Source organism: Pan paniscus, chromosome 19 (assembly GCF_029289425.2).
Source record: "Pan paniscus chromosome 19, NHGRI_mPanPan1-v2.0_pri, whole genome shotgun sequence".
Lineage (NCBI taxonomy): Eukaryota > Metazoa > Chordata > Mammalia > Primates > Hominidae > Pan > Pan paniscus.
Window position 1 is genome coordinate 61,922,458 of NC_073268.2, and position 20,689 is coordinate 61,943,146.

Consider the following 20,689-nt stretch of genomic DNA (forward strand, 5'->3'; position numbering starts at 1 on the left):
ACAGATAGGTCCATATATTTAACAAGAGCAAGCTATCACTGTTTATGAGAGAAAAAGGGGAGAAAGCAGAATGGCTTCATGGAATTTAGTATATGATAAGCAGGACGCCTTAAATCAACCGGGAAAAGATTAACTTCAATATATGGTACTGCATTAGGAAAACTGGGATCTGAAAAAATTATGGCTAGATGTTGACTTTTTTTTTTTTTTTTTTGAGATAGAGTTTTGCTCCTGTTGCCCAGACTGGAGTGCAGTGGTGTGATCTTGGCTCACTGCAACCTCCACCTCGCAGGTTCAAGTGATTCTCCTGCCTCAGCCTCCTGAGTAGCTGGGATTACAGGCATGCGCCACCATGCCCAGCTAATTTTTTTTGTATTTTTAGTAGAGATAGAATTTCACCATGTTAGTCAGGCTTGGTCTCGAACTCCCGACCTCAGGTGATCCACCTGCCTCGGCCTCCCAATGTGCTGGGATTATAGGCATGAGCCACTGCGCCTGGCCAGATCTTGATCTTATACAGCACACTAAAGTAAATGCCAACTGAATCAATGATTTAACTATAAAAAACGCAGGAAAATAAGAGAAAAAATAGGGGAAATAATCTCTGAGTGGGGAAGGATTTTCTAACTCTATCTGAATCAACCTATGTTAAAAGAAAAATAAATTTCATGAGTTCATAAAATTGACAAATTTGACTGCATAAAAATAAAAATATTTCATGATGAAAATATCACAGGCAAAGTATAGCAATGATAGCAAAATACAAAGAACAAACTAAGAAAATATGTTAACTCAGATTATAGTAAAGTGGTTAATCTTAGTATGTAAAGAAATTCTCTACAAATAAAGAAAAAAATCAATAATTCAATAGATAGATGGGGTGAAGGATAGGAAAAGAAAGTACATGGTGAAGGAAATAAAAATTTCTGTTGAATATATTAATAGATGCTTCACCTCACTCATAAGAACAGAAATGTATATCAAAACTATGCTTAGTTACTTTTTGTTTGTAGAAATGAGGTTAATGAACAAGGACAGTCAATCTTACTCTTAATGAAAATGTATATTAAAACTACACCTTATTTTTTTTTATCACATTGGCAAAAATCTGAAAGTTAAATGAAAACACTGTATTAATGAGACAATATGTGAAAGTAAAATTAAATGCTCAATCTCCCTGATGAATAACAATTTTAAAAATCCCAACTAAATATGTATAAATTAGTATATGATGACCAAGTGTAAACCCTGTCCCGGAAATGCAAGGATAAATACTAGAAAAAAAACTATGAAAATAATTTACTACATTAATTGATTAATGAAGTAAAACAATATGACATTGAAATGGATGCATAAGGTTTCTAAAGACTGTTAGCAAACTAGGAATAAATGAGATTTCTCTTTAATAATAGATATCACCCCCAAACCCACAGCAAACATACCTAATAGTAAAATACTAAAATATTCTCTTTCAAATCAAGAATATGACAAAAAAGATTGCTATTGTGTTTTCTAGTTATCATTATATAGGAGGCCCCAAACAGTGCAAAAAATTAAGAAAAAAATAAAATGTTTAAGGATAGTTAAGGGTGTAATAAAACTATTATTGTTCAAAACCTAATTTTCTACGTAGAAAATCTAAGAGAATATTCACGTAAACAACCAGAACTCATAAGAGCATTTGACAACAAGCTTGTTGGATAGAAAATTAATACTGGAAATTAAATCACATTCCGTACTCCAGCAAAAACAAATTGTTAATAGAAAAGTTATCAATTAAAACACCAAAAACTCCCTCATAAAGCAGGTAAGTAATAAATATATAAAGGGATGTGCCAGATCTTCATGTGAAAACTATAGCATACTATTGAAAGGAATAAATGAAACCATAAATACAGGAAGAGAAATATTGAGTTCATGGAGGGATGATGAGGTATCACCGCTTTCCCAAAAATGCAGTTTCAATAAGAAATCAAATGGGTTTCTTTCTTAATTCTGACAAATATTTCCTAAAATTTTTATGGAAAAGCAAAGAATGAAAAATGGCAATGTTGAGAAAGAACCAGAAAGAGTGATTTGTTCCACCGGAAATCAAGTCTCCTTATGAAGCTATCTTAGTTAAAACAATGTGAAATTGACACTGGGGTGAATAAATAGAACAATGAGTAAAACACCTAGAAATGGATCCAGAAATAAACAGGAAATTGATATTAAAAATCAGGAGGCAGGGACTTTGGGAGGCCAAGGCAGGCGGATCACGAGGTCAGGAGTTCGAGACCTGCTTGGCCAATATGGTGAAACCCCATCTCTACTAAAAATACAAAAATTAGCTGGGCATGGTGGTGTGCACCTGTAGTCTCAGCTATTCAGAAGGCTGAGACAGAAGAATCGCTTGAACCCAGGAGGTGGAGGTTGCAGTGAGCCGAGATTGTGCCACTGCACTCCAGCCTGCGCTTCAGAGCAAGACTTTGTCTCAAAATAAAAAAAAAAAAAAAAAAATCAGGAGGCAGACAAGGCCTGGACTAATTAATAAGTTATGTTAAGATAATTCAATATTGATAAAAAATATAATTAGATCACTATATAAAAATAATTTTCAGGCAAATAAAGACATACATATGAAAAGTAAAACAATGATAATTAAAAAATAAAACCCAGGCAATTATTTTTATGGCATTGCGATAAAACAACATTTGTGAAACAGAGTACAAAAAGCACAGAAAAAAGGACTATTACAATATTAAAACTAAATTGGCACAACAAAAGTCAGATACAGACTTCCAAAAGATATTTACAGTCCATATAATGAACAAACAATCTAATATGTAAAGAATGTCTGAAATTCATAAGAAAAAGACAAAAAGCACAAGATCCAGAGTGCAAACTGTATAAATAGGCAACACATAGAAGAGAAGCAGGAAGACCAGGCACGGTGGCTTACGCCTGTAATCCCAGCACTTTGGGAGGCCGAGGCGGGTGGATCACCTGAGGTCGGGAGTTCGAGACCAGCCTGACCAACATGGAGAAAACTCGTCTATACTAAAAATACAAAAAATTAGCCGGGCATGGTGGCACTTGCCTGTAATCCCAGCTACTCAGGAGGCTGAAGCAGGAGAATCACTTGAACCCAGGAGGCGGAGGTTGCAGTGAGCCAAGATCACGCCATTGCACTCCAGCTTGGGCAACAAGAGCGAAACTCCGTCTCAAAAAACAAAACAAAACAAAACAAAAAAACACAAAAATACAAAAAAAAAAAAAAGAAGAGAAGCAGTAAGAGCCAATAAACACTTGAAAAGATGCTCAGTGTCACCAGTGAAAAGGGAAAAGAAAATAATAGGATTTAATTTCATTCTCACTGGCAAAAATTAATACGTCAGCTAAGCCAAATATTGGTAAGGTTAGACAGAAACAGGTGTTCATGCACTACTGGCCAGAGACAAACTGTATGAGTACTATGGAGAGCAATCTGGCACTTTTTGGTAAAGCCAAAATGTACACATTAGACAAACTAGTAATCTAGGTATTGGGCACCTGTTGGAAAGAAACCCTTGCAGATGCACAACAACATTTTCCATTTTGCATCATTATTCATAATTACACAAGTGTTTGTTTTATTGCTTTTAGTCATGTCCAAATTGTTTCACAAGGAAATATAGAAAAGCACAAAGGGAAAATGTGAAAACCATAAATTTTATTCTTTTGAGAATTTTGTCTGGGGAAGGTTCTAGGATTATTGCTTGGCTGTCACTTCAAGTCAAAGAAAGTTAATTAAAAAACGTTCAGGATGGAGATAATGGGCTATGTTTGAAATCAGAGAAGAGGGAGAGTCAGAAATTGAAAGAAAAGATGGAACAGAATAAAATTCTGAATTAGGAACTAGGGGCGGGCTCCTAGCTCAGATGAAAAGTTGACCTTGGAAAGGAGGAATGGTAATAATGGAGGAAAAGAGAAAACTGCAAATAATAATAATAATAATAATAATAATAATAATAATAATGGAGACAGACTATGATGTATAAAGTAGCTGTGAGGCCTAAACTAAATGACATCAGTTTTCTCAATGAAAAAGATGAGACTGAGGGAGGTAAGAATGAACAAAACACTATAGCTAAAAAGTTGAAAACAATGGATATGATGTAAAGGTGAATGTGGTTCACTCCAGAAAAGCAATGGGTATCAGAAAAACAAAATTTTCCCATTTCTAGAACAAGTCTTTAGGTAGCTGTTGAAGTTATCTGGGACTGGAATCATATACAAGCTCTTCTTTAAAGTTGTTTTTCACCAACAGGATGCTTTTGTAAAATTTTTTTAAAAGCTGTTCACACATGCTTTTACCTTCTTCTGTAACTGACAGAAATGTTAGCATCATAGGAATGTTAGCGATGAAAGAAGTCATTCGGGCCATCTTATATCCCACTTTCTTTTCTCTTCTTTTTTTTTTAAATACGGAGTCTTGCTCTGTCACCAGGCTGGAGTGCAGTGGCATGATCTTGGCTCACTGCAACCTCTGCCTCCCAGGTTCAAGCGATTCTCCTGCGTCAGCCTCCCAAGTAGCTGGGACTACAGGTGCACACCACCATGCCCAGCTAATTTTTGTATTTTTAGTACAGACGGGGTTTCACCATATTAGCCAGGATGGTCTCGATCTCCTGACCTTGTGATCCGCCTGCCTCGGCCTCCCAAAGTGCTGGGATTATAGGCGTGAGCCACCACGCCCGGCCCATCCCACTTTCTTATGGACTTTGGTGAGGTCCTCAAAGTGAGTGGTCTGGCAAATGATCAGTAATAATCAGAGTGTGAGTAATTGTGATTGTATCAGTCATTGAAGCTGCTGCACTTTCTTGAACTACTGTATCTGGAGGAAACTCATGCCAACTTTCCAGCAAATTATGGACTTCATGGTTTGATAGCACTAAACCAATTAGGAGTCTACTAAGAGTTTCATACTAATTAGCTTTTATCATTTAAAAGGTTGAAATAAAAAAATGAATTATCATGAAAGTGATCATTTGCTGTTTTCTCTTAATTGTACCAACTTATTTAATTTCTATTCTTTGAGATAGTTAATGACATGCATATAAAATTCCTGTACTATAATTTGTCAAAATCAAGATCTTACTAATAGAATGACTCATTTCAGCCTCTTCTGATAAAAATAGGAGTGAAGGAAAACCGCTAAGAAAATAAAATATTTAGCATGTGTTGAAAGTTTAAATAATAATATTTAATGGAATGTGGAAATTATGTGAAGTTCAAATTTTATTGTTCATAAATAAGATTTAATTGGCCATAGCCATGATCATTAGGTATTATCTATGGCTATTTTTGCCCTACAAGGACAGAGCTGAGTATTTGTGACAGAGACTGTATGATCTGCAAAGCCTAAAATGTTCACTTCCTGACACTTTATAGAAAAAACTTGATGACCCTGGTTTATTAATACTCTTAATTCCAAGACGTTGAAAGCACCTGGGCCACTTAGAGACATTTTCCGTGCTCAAATGATGGTGGTATTTGTCACAAGATCCAAGATCCCTAGAACCTTTAAGAAGAAGACCATTGGATGGAATATCTGGAGATAAACACCTCTGAATAGGGAACAAAATTTGCATTTTCACATTTGTTCCTATAATTCCTTCTTGACAATATTCTCGTCACTTGTTTTGTGATGTAGGTAGTCATGCTGGAAGCAGGAAACTGAACTGCCAGATGTGATTTTGTGATGTGAACAGGGGGAGAGGCTATTTAAATATTTGAGAAGTTTCCTCCTGAGACCTAAAGTTCGGAAACATTATTTATTTTTATTTTTATTTTTTTTGAGACGGCTCGCTCTGTCGCCCAGGCTGGAATGCAGTGGCGCGATCTCAGCTCACTGCAAGCTCCGCTTCCTGGGTTCACGCCATTCTCCTGCCTCAGCCTCCAGAGTAGCTGGGACTACAGGTGCCTGCCACCACACCCGGCTAATTTTTTGTATTTGTAGTAGATACAAGGTTTCACCGAAAGTTGGGAAACACTATTTGTAACTCCAAGTACTTTCAGGCTTCATGCAGTACTTGGAGTTAGAAATAGTATTGAAATATTCTAATAGTTTGGAAGCCAGACTATTCACCATCTTCTGCCATCTTCTGTATGTTAGTATGGGACTCCTTAAAGGCCACAGCTGCTTTTCAGGAAGGAGATCCTGATAATTTAACGTGGTTTAGTTAGTTGGACTTTGGTGATAAAAAGGGTGAAGCTAAGGGCTAGATTCTCAACTTCACACTGGTGTAAGGACTTTGACCCTATCTAGACCTGATAGTTTAAAAAAAAAAATTCCCTATTCTTAAAGGAGAAAAAGCAAGTGAGTGTGGTGGCTATTTCAGTACTCTGTCCCTTTGTCTTCACTGCTGGAAAACTTTCCAAAGCACATGTCCAATAGTAGTATTTAATGGCACGTCATTCTCATGCTGTTACTTACTTTACTTAAAGAAGTACCTCCTAAATGTCAATTATGGGCTGGGAGATGTATTAAGAGCTGACTGTATAAACGATGAAAAACAAGACTCTGCACAGAGTAATAGGTATATATCAGTGTTGCTGTATTTCCTAAACTGAGAATTAGCCATTTAATCCTTCTTTTTTTTGTATTTCTGGATTGTTTAATAACGTAAATTAATCAACAGCAAACACAATGGTCTCTCCCTTTCATAAATTTACGATCTCGTTTCAATACAGTGGTGGTACGTGCAGCTATCGAGTGCTGTAGGAATATGGGGAAACTCATTCCTAAGAGTGACAGTGGATCTGTCTCTAGATTTTCTAGAGAGGGAACGCCTAAGGTAAGTCTTCTACTGTGGGTAGAAGTTAATCCAGACAAAGAAGGGCATGAGGTTCAAAAGGAACAGCATAAGCAATTTCGGATGTCAGCAAGTAGCACAGTGTGTTACCTTAAGGAATTAGGAATCACTAGATCACAAGATGGGAAGTGAGACTAGCAAGGAAGGAAGGAAACAGGACAAAGAAGCTTGGAGTTCATTCTGCAACCAGTTGGGAACTAATAAAAAAATTACAGTGTTTTTGTTTGTTTGTTTTCTTTTTTCTTTTTTTGGAGACATGGTCTTGCTCTGTCACCCAGGCTGGATTGCAATGGCACAATCACAACTCATTGCAGCCTCAAGCTCCTGGGCACAAGCGATCTTCCCACCTTAGCCTCCCGAGTTGCTGGGACCTGAGGTGCGCTCCATCAAGCCCCGATACTCTTTGTACTTTTCATAGAGATAAGGTTTTGCCGTGTTGCCCAGGTTGGCCTTGAACTCTGGGGCTCAAGTGACCCACCCGTCTTGGCCTCCCAAAGTGCTGGGATTACAGGTGTAAGCCACTGCTCCTGGCCAGGAATTATAGTTGAGATAGACCCTTTTGCAAGGAGTGAGGAGAATGGATTGGAGTGGGGATAGCATGGGAAGTAGAGAGATAAGTTAAGGAGTGTTAGCATTTGTCAAGGCAAAAGAAGGCAAAACCAGTGGTAGTGAGGATAGAGAAGATACGGATTCAGAAATAGATAAGGGGAAAATTGGTGGCAATAGATTATCTCTTGGACATAGGTAGTAAGGGAGAGGTTAGCAATGTAGGGAATCCCCAGAACACAAAGTCTCTTGAGTAACTTGTATAGGACTTCAGTTCCACAAGAAAAAAAAAAACCAGTTTATTACCACAAAAGGAAAAGAAAAGTCTGATTGCTCATGCTTCTTTTTGCATTGCTCTTTGGGAGTTTCTGTTTTGCAGCTGGAGAACCAAACCGGTCCTGGTTTAAAGTTCCACTGTCTGTGGTTTGAGGGCACAGCCGGTGAGCAGATCTAATGAGTCCACTAAGTATGTCTTAGAGGATCAGTGCATGCTTGATGGTTGCTTTTTTGCCCCAACTTTATTGTTGTTTTTTTTTCTTTCTAGGGAAACTGGGCCAGAATTCAATTTATTTAACAGCATAGATGGCTCCTCAGGAAGTCCAGTTCCAGACGGCCACCAGAGGAGAACAATCCAATGCCAAGTCTGTTATAAACACTTCCGGGCTCTGCATTCTCATAGGATGTGTGTTGAACACTAACATGTCAACCCTAGCTCTAATCCTAAAGCACCTAGAATATGAGGTGGATCTTTTTATGTTCTAGATCCTAAGAGGAGATTTGGCCCACAGATATATAAAAAGAACAGTTTGGTTTAGAGATAAAGAAGAATATGACTTTAGAAGAGAGGGACCCCATTGGTTATAAACTCTTCCATGAGACTGCACAGAGGTTACATGTTATTCATCTTTGAGCACAGTACCTAGTGACTGAGCATGCACACTTAGTAAATGATTATTGAATATATGAATACATAGAAAGTCATCTAGCCTGGGACAGGAAAATGAATTATAATTTTGAATAAAACAATTCAGCCTTTTGGAAAGCAAAAGGAAAATCCTAACATAGGATTCCAAAATAAAATAAAATACAAAATCTGTCATAGCTAGGGGCGGAAGAAACATCACACTTGGAGCTGACTAGGTTTTCTTAGCTGGTTAGTGCTAACTGGCAGGGGCACCAGAGTAAAATGGGCCTTCTGGAAGGCTGGAAAGCTGGAGGAAGAGGTGTTTTCCTGGAAAGCCAGGGAATAATTCTGATTTTTTTTCCCTCTAAATTAGAGTGGGGACTTGCTGAAGTTGAGTTTAAGTGAAGGTCAAAAAGAGAACAAGTTTTGTAAGAATTCCTTAAATGCCTGGGTTTGATGATCAGTGCACATTCCTCAGGAATTATTATAGCAGGTCAATAAGAACATAGCAAGTAATGAACCTTTCAGATCCAGCAAGGACTCACATTTCATGCACAGTTTCACCAGCAGTTGCATGACCCCTATCAAGGACCCCAGCAGCCAAGGGAAGTGACTCAAATATGTGGTTCATCTGCTCTTACCCTGGGGAGCCACTCTAGTTCTTATACAGTTATGTATCTTTTGCTAATTAAACCAGGAACCTAATTTAATATTTTTGCTTTGTGTGTAAGATTTCTTCATGTCCATCTATAATCCATCTGAGATACAACTGGCATAAAGATGGGTTCTGAAATGCTATAGTTCGTGTCAGAAGTGGGATTCATAAGCCAAATTACTATCATGGTTTGATTTTAGAAATCGTGTCAGGAAAACAAGAAATGCAATGGTGAGATAAAGAAGTGTGAGAGGAAACTCAGCCCAGGGCATGAGATCATTGGTTTTCCAAGGGAGATGTTTTTGGGAGAGAACTGCATTCACTATACCTTTATATCCAACCTCGTAGGACTTGTACATAACTACAGAGGGATGAGTGAATTGCAAGGTTGTCTAAGTTATGGTTTCCTAGTCCCTACTATGTTATCCAAGGGTGGAGTCATTGCATAACCCCACAAAGTTGAAAAAGTTGGGAGACAATGAGGTTCTGCGTCATCCCTGCAGCTTTGGCTGAACTGGCAGTCGGTTACTTTCTGGCCAGAAATTACTTATTTGATAGGGAAAATTAGAACCAAGATATACTCTAATTCTCCCTGTTGAAATGGTTAAGAAAAAAAGGGGGTGGGTTAGAAGACAAAAGTGTTCATCTTAACTGTATCTCCACTTGAATATGTATACACAAATTTTACCTTTTTTTTTTTCTTAAAGAATATATAGAAGCCTTAAAATGGGGCCTAAAACTCCATGACTTTGGAGCCGGCTGATTGCATTTTCACTGGGAGGGCTTTAGAAATTCGTTTGCACTTGAAAAAAAGTTGCGTTCTAAATGAAAAATTATCAATACTTAATTGAGGAATAAAATTTCAATTGGTGAAAATGTGACAACTCTGTGTCTCAGATGTTATTTTAGGAAAAGGTGACCTGGCTGGATTAGAGCCAATTGAAATACAATGGTGTGAGGCTGGCAACATGCCCGACATCTCTAAAGCTGTATTCTCTCAGACTGATTTAGAAATTAGGCTTTAGGGTAGCTTTGGGGTAGGAGGGAAGTTGGATCCTTCTCTCATTATTTAGTAGAATAATAAAAGATGAGGCTATGTTGTAGATTAAACACTATTGCAGAAGGTGATGAGATGTTAAAGAGATTGCATTTAAGAAAGGAAAAAATTGTGGCATTGGAGAAGAAAAGGTGTAAGAGTTGGCAGGCAAACTCTCTGATATAAAGCTAACTTGAACAGGGCAGGGAGGGAAGGGAATGAGGGTGGTATCAGTGCAACACTAGCAGCCAGCACAGTGAGGAAACCTGGGACATCGATCTCACCTGAAAGAAGCCAAAGGTTGCTCACAATGCCTGCTAGTACATGCTCTGGACCAGGGACCAGTGGCTCTTCATGAAAATGACAGCATGATGGCATGGGGTGCAATGCCACAAAATATGAAGCAGACAATGATTCCAAAGCCAGGAACTTCCTGGAGGTTGTCAGGAACTATCGTAAAATATATTACTTACAATATATAGTAGATAGACTATATACTACTATATCTATATATACTAGATAGACTATGGAGAAAGGTACTTGTGACCATGGTCCTTGGACCTTATAAACTAAACAGTATTTAATCAGAGCCAGGGAATGGAGTGTGGAGAGAGAGAAGGCTTTTGAGATGCTGGAAGTCTGGAGGCAGAAATTTTGTTCAGGAACATTTGTACACTGACTGTTTTCTCAATTGAGATGAAGAGGTGGTTTTGTAGATGCTGCATTTGGTTTAAGAGCCAAGAAAGCATATTCTTTCTTTAATATAAACATGCACATATTTATATAAATGCATAATTTATGAATTATATTGTCTTATATTCTTGGATGTATGTGTGTATGTATGTATATATGTGTGTATATATATATATATATATATATATTTTTTTTTTTTTTTTTTTTTTTTTTTTGAGACAGAGTCTCGCTCAGTCACCCAGACTGGAGTGCAGTGGCATGATCTCAGCTCACTGCAACCTGTATCTCCCTGGTTCAAGTGATTCTCCTGCCTCAGCCTCCCAAGTAGCTGGGATTACGGGCCTTTTGCGGTCTCAGTCTCGCGCTTGCATCAGAAGAGCATTGGAGATATTGGTTCTGAGCAGGACAGAGCGTATCTGTAACAGTGTCCAGGAACAATATACCTTTGACGGAAGATGCTTATTGCCAGATTATTGGGATTTCTCCAAATATGAAAGACTTCGTTCTAGGTAGAGACGAGGAAGGAAATATAAAAAGCAATGATGGGTAAGACAGATAAACCAGGTCATACCTACTCTGGGGTGATGGACAGCTGAGGTTGGAGTGATGAGACTGAAAGGAGGAAGAGTCAGCTGAATGCTGGGTCAACAGCAGGGATGTGACCACCAGGTTCCACTGTCAGTTACCTATGGCCTCCATATCTCTGGTTGGGGGCATGAGAGTTCGTAAAGTAATTACGGTAGAGCTGCCACTGCCCTGGATAAGAGAGCTGGGGAGACAGACCCAACTTACATCAAGAGAGTAGGTCAGAGGATGGGATCCAGCATACTGATCTCTTCTCCCTGCCTCTTTATCTCGTTTTATAACCTTTTCCTTTTTTCTTTTTCTTTTAAATTGAGATGGAGTCTCGCTCTGTCGCCCAGGCTGGAGTGCGGTGGCGTGATCTCAGCTCCGCCTTCCAGGTTCAAGCGATTCTCCTGCCTCAGCCTCCCAAGTAGCTGGGACTACAGGTGCGCACCACCACACACAGCTAATTTTTGTATTTTTAGTAGAGATGGCGTTTCACCATTCTGGCCAGGCTAGTCTTGAACTACTGACCTCAGGTGAGCCACCCACCTTGGCCTCCCAAAGTGCTGGGATTATAGGCGTGAGTTTTCACTTTGTGGGGGATTGTTGGTATACGTACTGAATTCCTAAATAAAGAAGGACAATAAAATAGCAATAGCAAGCATTGAGCTTTCCATTGAAGTCCTATCTTGCACAGACAGCATCACAGGCCACTTCACACTCTCTGTCAAGTTTTTTGGGGACCAAGGAAAACTATGTGGAACTTCCGCTTTGCTCTCATGAGGTTGTAAATCACTAGTTAATTACATTGGTAACCTCATCTTGCCCTACTGTGTAAGTTTTATGCGTGCATGCTCATGCTCTCTTTTTGTGTATCTTCCTGCCAATGCCTGAGCTTCCTCAAGTACTACACACATTCTAGTTTCTCTTTGATTTGGATACAGAGAGGGAATAGCACCTTCTCTCCACAGCACATCACCAAGCTCTTAACCCTCTCTTCTTCCCATCATCAGGTCTAGTCCCACTAAGAGAGCTCCACGATTACTGTCTGTTTTGCAATGAAATAAGAATGAAAGAGCCAGGATAGTAGGCCCAGCATCAATGCTGAGAAGGACCTCAATGAACCAGTCCTTGGCTGTGTCAGTTTTCTTCCTCATTACTATGACCTTACTCTTCCCACCCTGGACGAAATCTTCACCTTTGTATAACTCTGATTCCAGGGGGAATTTATCAGTGACACCAAGTGCAAGGAATCTCTTACCAGATGCCAAAAGATCATTGATGAGCACAAGGAACCTCTCATCAGCCACTTGGGCATCAGTCATGAGAAACACTGTGTTGAGATTCTTCACTCCAGCTTTCAGACACAGGCTGGCCAGGTCCATCTGTAGGAATGGTCAATATCAGAAATCTCTGAAAAGAAGGCCTCCTTGAAAGAGAACTCCAACCCATTCTTTAGAAATGGAACCGTTTTCTTCACTGCTTGAATGGGAATTAAAGTAAGGTGACAATGGGAAGCTGGGGGAGGGTTATCTTGCACTGACAGGCAGGAGACTATGCCTCATTCCCAGGCTTTGGTGCCAATAAAGGTGGGCAAGAGAAATTACATAGCAATGGCCTCTAATTCATACAACCATGCTAGCTCCTGTACCTCTCTTACACTGATTTAGAAATTAGGCTTTAGGGTAAAGCTTCTGGAGCTCCTGCTTTGTGCAAAGAGGTTACAGCTTTCCAAAGCCCAAAGGTGGTCCCCCATTTATCTGTCTTACACATATATAAGACTCATACAAGTGTCTTACTTATATGCAAGTCTTACATGTAAGACTTACATACTTATATGTAAGACTTACATACTTATAAGACTTACTTACATATATGGAAGACTTACTTACATATAAGTAAGTATGTCTTATGTCTTACTTATATGTAAGACTCAAACAACTGAATGACCTGCTCCTGAAGGCAAGCCATTGCTCTTGGTCTTGACTGAGAGTGAGGTACTTGGGGCTACCAGCATGGCGGATGAATATATCTTATGCTAGCAGGGTCTTGTAGTTTTTATTTTTTATTTTTTGAGATGGATTCTCACTCTGTCACCCAGGCTGGAGTGCAGTGGCACCATCTCGGCTCACTGCAAGCTCCGCCTCTTGGGTTCAAGGGATTCTCCTGCCTCAGCCTCCCAAGTAGCTGCGTCTACAGGTGCGTGCCACAACGCCCGGCTAATTTTTTGTATTTTTGTTGTAGAGATGGGGTTTCACCATGTTAGCCAGGATGGTTTCGATCTCCTGACCTCGTGATCCACTCCCCTCAGCCTCCCAAAGTGCTGGGATTACAGGCATGAGCCACTGTGCCCGGCCTCTTGTGTTCTTATGACTAGCTCCAGCAAAACACTTATGTTGAAAAAAATATACTGGGGCAACACACACACATACACAAATGCAATCACCTGTAGGAAATTATATCCATTGAAAACTGCAGATGGATGACATTTTGGGCTAGGATGCCAAGTTCTGAACTTATCCAGCTTGATCAATCTCAGTTCCTTTGGTGTATCACCCTCCCCAAGCTCAGCCATCAGTTCTTGATGTTGCCTTTCTCTCTCTCTCACATTACTCACAGCTATTTCTAACAACTCCACTCATTTCTTTACCACAGAGCTACCTTAGTGTCCAAATAGCTCCCCTTTAAATATACTGATTTTTGTTTTAGATCAATGGTTCTCACCGCATCCTCTAAGTGATCTAAGACAGTGTTTCTCAGTTCTCATTGGAATCATCTTGGGGATGCTTTGAAAAATCGTGATGCCCAGGCCATTCCCCAGACTAGTTAAACCAGAATATTGGGGAGTGGGACACAGGCATCAGTATTCTTTCTAGATCCCCAGCGATTCCCATATAGAGTAAGAGTTGAGACCCACAGTCTCAGCTCATTCTGTAAATGTGTAATTCCTATCACACTATCATGTCTTTTTTGGAAGCACTAAAGAAAGACCTAATACGAATTTGATGTATGACCTTAGATTCAGCCAGTCGTCGAGAGGCTGGGCTGTGGTTTTAGAGCAGAAATGAGCACCTCCCTCTTCTGTCACTGGCTGAGAGATTATGAGGGCAAGTGGGTAGGACTAGCTCAGTGCTGGCTGGAGTTCTTCCAGGAAGAGCAAGAGCAGCCTCCTGATAGAAGTTACACCGTGACTTCCTACCAAGACTGTTGTGGCCATGGATAAAACAAAGGGGACTGGACACAATGACCTCTGAAGGTTGTATATAGTGTCTTTCTTTACTTTCCAGAGTACTCATCCAGCCTCCAAGTGCTGGCTGTCTGAAACCAGGATATGTCACTGAAGGTCCCAGAGGCCAGTGGTTACTGACCCGTCTTTTAAAATCTGAATTTCTTAGGAAACTCAAGCAGACCTTCAGAATTCCATCTGTCTGCTCCCACTGCCAGTGAGCTGTGTGCTGAATTTGATACAGATGTGCTTCTGATTTGAGCAAGAGTGGAGGCCCCACAGACGTAACTAGGACGCCTGAGGTCTCCCAAAGGCAGACTTTGGAAATGCCACTGTTCTCAGGCTGAGTCTAATGAGAAAAGTCATTCACATCACCAGCCCAGAACCTAAGACAGAAATGGACAGACATTGAAGGGGAGGCTCCAGACAGGGGAACTGGAGAACGAGTGAAGGATGATGGAACTGTGGCTGGTTGGAGGGAAGCTGAGCCTCCTCCCTGCAGCTGCCTGACCTTTTACCTTGAAGTCTTGGATCTGGTAGCCTTTGCGCAGTGTGATCTGGAAGACATCCATGGAGCTGATGAAAGCTGCCAGCCTTGTCAGGCTCTGCTTGCCGCTCCCACCTACACCAACCAGCAGAGCATTTCCCCGCGGGGACTCCAAGATGCGATTGATATGGCAGCTAAAGAGAAGGAAGCAGGCACATGTTGCTTTGATCAGACTTTCTGCAGTCAGAAACATGTATAAAGGCTTGAGTGGGAGCAGGGGCCTTCCTTGGAGGCACGTCACAGGCTGAGCTGTGGGAAACGTTTATTAGATTGTCCCTAAACCTGGCCTCACCTTCTTGCCCGAGCTGACTGAAGCTGCCATTGCTTTGCCTTAAGCCACAGCCTCTAGTGAACTAGGGACAGCCTGGGGGAGCCCATGGAAGGGAGCAGGATTGCAGGGGATGAGTGATGCGATAGGGAAGGGACTCAGGATTGCTTTTGCTCTTCTCCGCACCATACCTGACCCTGCCACACCTCCCACTTCAATTCTTTTGGGCAAGAAGAGGGGACGGAAAAAGCGAAACAGTTGAAAACACACAATTTAAAAAATTTAGGAAAGGCTGGAGGACAAGGCAGGAGCAGAAGTTGGTTCCTCTTAGGAAAGAAGAGAAGCCAAACCAAAGTCAGCAGGAGAGAAACAGGGAGCCCGGACAGAACTCTTCTGTCTCCCTTCTTCAATCCTTCCTGGGCGTCGATGACCCTGTAATGAAGGTTTGTGGGTTCTTATTATCAATAGGTAAGACAGCTGCATCCCTGGCTTCTGGATTCCTCCCTTCACAGCCTTACTGCTCACCGTTCTCAGTGCCCATATTCCTCTCTCCTTGCCCCCTTCCTTGCAATGGAAGACTATTCCAGACCTCATCCTCTTAAGAGGAAACCACTCTTCCTGCCCTCCAGCCCTTCCTCAAAGGCCACCCTCCATCAGCCTCTCCTCCAGGATCCGCTTCCAATCGTGTGTCTAACCCCTCTCGGCAGTATGCATATACCTTATGCAAGGTGCTACACCCTTTATAAAAAGAACCCTGATTTTCTCCTTTTCTCATCTTTAAAACAATGGCTCTGCATTGTATAAAATGCGTACAATACAGAAAAAAATCCACAGTTCTACTATTTAGCAATAAACACTACTGACGTGAATTATAGGTCCTTCTAGACTTTTTTCTAGTGTCCGTCTGCATTTTTATAAGTATATATGTTTGTACATACATTGGTTGTACCTGAAAAGTCAATATATTTCTGTTATGTGTATTTTAAAAATTGAGTTCATGTTGTATACTGAACACAGTCTTTTGAAAACTTTTTTTTCATTTAGCAATATACTGTGATTGTTTCCCTAAGCCATTAAAAATTCAGCTAAACCAGACTTTTGATGGTAGAATGGTATTGTGTAGAATACCAACATTGTGTTGGTAATAAGGAAAGAATAAATTGCCTGTCTGTAATAGCCTGCTCTTGGATATGTATGTTGCTTCCAACATTTTCCATTTATAAATAACACTGTATATATTTTTTAAGTTTATATCCCTGATTATATCCTCAGGATAAGTTCTAGAAGTAAAACTGTTGAGCCAAACAGTAAGACAGTCTTTAGAGACTGCCGCGCAGAATGACGGCACCAATATGTACTTTTCCTGGGTAGAATTGATCAAAAGGTGGATCTGCTATATTGGAGGATTTGAATATACTGGATGTGTTAGTTGAATTAGGATGTGTTAAGTCAGCAAATTCAGGGCTACGTAACACAGTGATCAAGCTGCTTTAGAGAAATGTTTTTGGAAGAAGAGACAACAGGTATTGGTGATTTGGGGACCAAAAGAGTGTGAGAATAGGAACTCGGGCTGGGAGCGGTGGCTCACGTCTGTAATCCCAGCACTTTGGGAGGCTGAGGCGGGAGGATCACCTGAGGGCAGGAGTTTGAGACTAGCCTGGGAAACATGGTGAAACCCCATCTGGAGAGGGTTCAAGATTTCAGTCTGGATGCGTGAAACATTTGTAGCAATAAAAAGTTCTTTGGGGCCCAGGTGCGGTGGCTCATGCCTGTAATCCCAGCACTTTGGGAAGCCAAGGTGGGGGGATCACCTGAGGTTAGGAGTTCGAGACCAGCCTGGCCAACATGGTGAAACCCTGTGTCCACAAAAACACAAAAATTAGCAGGCGTGGTGGTGAGTGCTTTTAATCCCACCTGCTAGGGCAGCTGAGGCAGGAGTATCTCTTGATCATAGGAGGCGGAGGTTACAGGTTACAGTGAGCCAAGATCGCTCCACTGCACTCCAGTCTGGATGATAGAGAGAGACTCCATCTCAAAAAAAAAAAAAAAAAAAAAAAAGAACTCGGGTAAAGTTTGGCCAAATAGAGTAGAGGATACGTTTGAGATTGAATTGCATGGGCTACAATCCTGTGCTCCTGTCTGTGTTAATGATGTTATGATTAGAAATGCCATATTCAAATTAAGTAGGGTGGAGCAACATAAGGTCTAGCTAGCTCCAGTTTGGAAGAAACTCTGGACATGGGTTTTGGTGGGTGGGGTTCAACGCATGAACAACATGTGAGTGTATATAAAGTTACAGAGCTTGTGTTGAGCCTCTGTGGTTTGAGTTTCTTATTTCTGCAAATTTCTTGCATGTACTGATGACCTGTTCACAATTAACATAAATAAACTAAACGTTTGTGGTTCCTCATTGCCCCATGTCTCCTGTGGGGTGCGCTTGCTGCTCTGAAATCTTGCTAGCAGTGTGTAGGAGTCTGGCCCCCAACCCTTGTTGACACTGAATCTTACATCTAATTTTTTTTTTTTTTTTGAGACAGAGCCTTGCTTTCTCGCCCAGGCTGGAGTGTAATGGTGGGATCTCAGCTCACTGTAACCTCTGCCTCCCAGGTTCAAGGAATTCTCCTGCTTCAGCCTCCCGAGTAGCAAGTAGCGGAGATTACATTTGCATGCCACCACTCCTGGCCCCCAAAGAACTTTTTTTTTTTTTTTTTTTTTTTTTGAGACAGAGTCTCGTTCTGTCATCCAGGCTGGAGTACAGTGGCGCGATCTCGGCTCACTGCAAGCTCCGCCTTCTGGGTTCACGCCATTCCCCTTCCTCAGCCTCCCGAGTAGCTGGGACTACAGGTGCCTGCCACCACGCCCGGCTAATTTTTTGTATTTTTAGTAGAGACAGGGTTTCACCAGGTTAGCCAGGATGGTCCGATCTCCTGACCTTGTGATCCACCTGCCAGGCCTCCCTCCCTGGGATTACAGGCGTGAGCCACCGCACCTGGCCAATCTTTGCCAATTTAATGGTGGAAAAATTACTGTTTTTATTTTTATTTATTTGGTTTCTAGGGAATTGAACATTTTTAAATGTTTATGAAGCATTTTATTATTTTTGTTTTGTAAACTTTCTGTTCATGCCCATTGCCTGCTTTTCAACTGAAGTGTTTCTCTCAATTTGCGAAACCCTTTTACGTATGTTTTCAATTATCCTCCAATTTCTCACCTTTATCTTCCAGTTTTTTAAAGATGTTTCAGATATACAAATATTTTTAGGTCTTAAAGTTGGATGTGGTTAACTACTAAATTTTATGTAGTTAAAATGTTTTAACTTAAATATTCAGGAGTTATTTATTGACCTACATTCAGTAATTTTATGATTTTACTTTTCCACTTTAATTATTTAATTGTGAAACTTATACTGTCTTATATCAGATAGATTTACACTTCTCTTGCTTTCCTATGAAACTGTAATTTCTAGATGTCTGAAGAGTACATATACTCATTTTGTATTCTCTGCAGTGATAGCACATTGAAGGTATCTAATACATTTTTGTTAAATTTAAACAGAACAACCCATGCCTTATACGAGCTCCACATTTGGGGTGATGTACGCGATGATTCATTACACTGGGTGCAAGGGGTTATCTGCTTTGTGTCTGCATGAGATGGTGCCTGATGAAGGGAGAAGCCATGGTGCTAAGATACCCAGGCCCTCTCTCCTCATTCAGAAAAGTTGGGGCAGGAAAGGATTAGTGGAGGAAAGAGAGAGGCAGGCATGGAGGAGGAGTCAGAGGAGTTGGAGTCCAGCTGGGTTCTCTGGGTCACCCAACCCCCCAGCCCTATTCTGAAGGCCTGAACTCAGCTTAGCATGGCCCATGCCATTCAATATCTCAATGGGAAATGCATCGTTTGTGATGAAGTTTCCAGAGAAGTGTGGTTAAGTCTGCAACCGTCAGCACCGGACTCCAGCTGGGGATTCATTACCAACCTCTGATGAGGGCAAAGAACTCTGCATTTAAATTACAAAATTTAAAAAGAAGATCAATATTCTAAAGTGCTCCTGGGCCAGAAAACCAAGGCAGTCTAAGTTAAGTCCATTACTGAATTTCTGAGAGATTAAAAACAAAAGCTGAAGATGCACCACCGCACAGCTGGAGGAAGTTGATTTATTGGACTAGACACGCATGTGCGTGTGTGCGAGCGCACACACACACACACACACACCCCCCTAGAGAATGGGTAAGATTCTCAGGGCACAAAAGAAGTACATCTGAGGGTTTGTCGTTGTTGTTGTTAATGATTGCTAAGTGATTCTAAGAGAAGAAAATATATGTGGGAGTGAAAAACAAAGAGACAGAAAAAGATGAATGGAGATGATGCCAAAAGCAGGGGAAAAGATCTGGTTTAAAGCTTGAAGAAAAAGCAGAACAAGAATCTGCTGAAGTGGTGACGAAAGTCAGTAGAAAAGTGGTACTATTAAGGAAATAAGGCAATAGCACAAAGAAAAAAGACTTTAATATTTACTGACTGCAAAGCACTTTGCATAGATAGCAACAACCCTACGATGCAGGCATTCTTAATATCCTAATTTCCCAGGTGAGGATATTTAGGCTTGGGGGTTAAGCATCCTTCCCAAAGCATCCCAACCAATTTGTGGCAGAACAAGGATTTGAACTTTGGTTTGGTTTTTGTCCATAACCACTACACAGTGCTCTGTTACTGAGTTCAGCATCAAAGCTGCAGAAAGGGAGAGCAGCAAAGCTGGGGAAGGGTGTAGGGGACTCTAACGAAAAAGACGATGAGAGCTCGAGCGGTGAGAACAAACAGCTGGATGGAGTTATTATAAAAATAGGTTCTCACCTTGGATCCCTGGACCTGTGAGTTCCTGGGAGGGCACACACAGTCTCCTTCCTCGTCTGCTCTGTCCTACTCCCACTTTTTTTTTTTTTTTGGTCTGTGTGTTTTCTTGAGACGGAGTTTCACTCTTGCTGCTCAGGCTAGAATGCAGCGGCACGATCTTCGCTCCCTGCAACTTCCACCTCCTGGGTTCAAATGATTCTCCTGCTTCAGCCTCCTGAGTAGCTGGGATTACAGGTGCCTGCCACCATGCCTGGCTAAGTTTTTTGGTATTTTTAGTAGAGATGGGGTTTCACCGTGTTGGTCAGGCTAGTCTTGAACTCCTGAACTCAGGTGATCCATCCCGCCTTGGTCTCCCAAAGTGCTGGGATTACAGGTGTGAGCCACCGTGCCCACCCTACTCCCACTTTGCGTCTCAGAAGGTGGTACCTTTCTGGAGTGCTGTGTGTGTAGCGATGTGAGGCCATAGAGTCTTCCCACACTCTTAGGTTATCTGTGTTTCTCCCTTTACTGCCTGGTATCCTTTTTCTGATCGAAGAAGGGGAATCCTTCTGCTTTATTGGTTG

General features: G+C 41.0%; 1 protein-coding gene across 1 annotated transcript in view; it reads right to left on the reverse strand.

Moving 5' to 3' along the window:
* The window catches only part of DNAH9 (dynein axonemal heavy chain 9), a 380,960-nt gene that overhangs the window by 157,029 nt on the left and 203,242 nt on the right, over positions 1-20,689 (reverse strand). Inside the window, exons 44-45 of the mRNA XM_003818106.6 lie at positions 14,982-15,144; positions 12,499-12,622 (exon numbers count right to left, since the gene is read on the reverse strand). Coding sequence (XP_003818154.4) covers positions 12,499-12,622; positions 14,982-15,144 — 287 coding nt within the window. The remainder of the gene's footprint in view (positions 1-12,498; positions 12,623-14,981; positions 15,145-20,689) is intronic.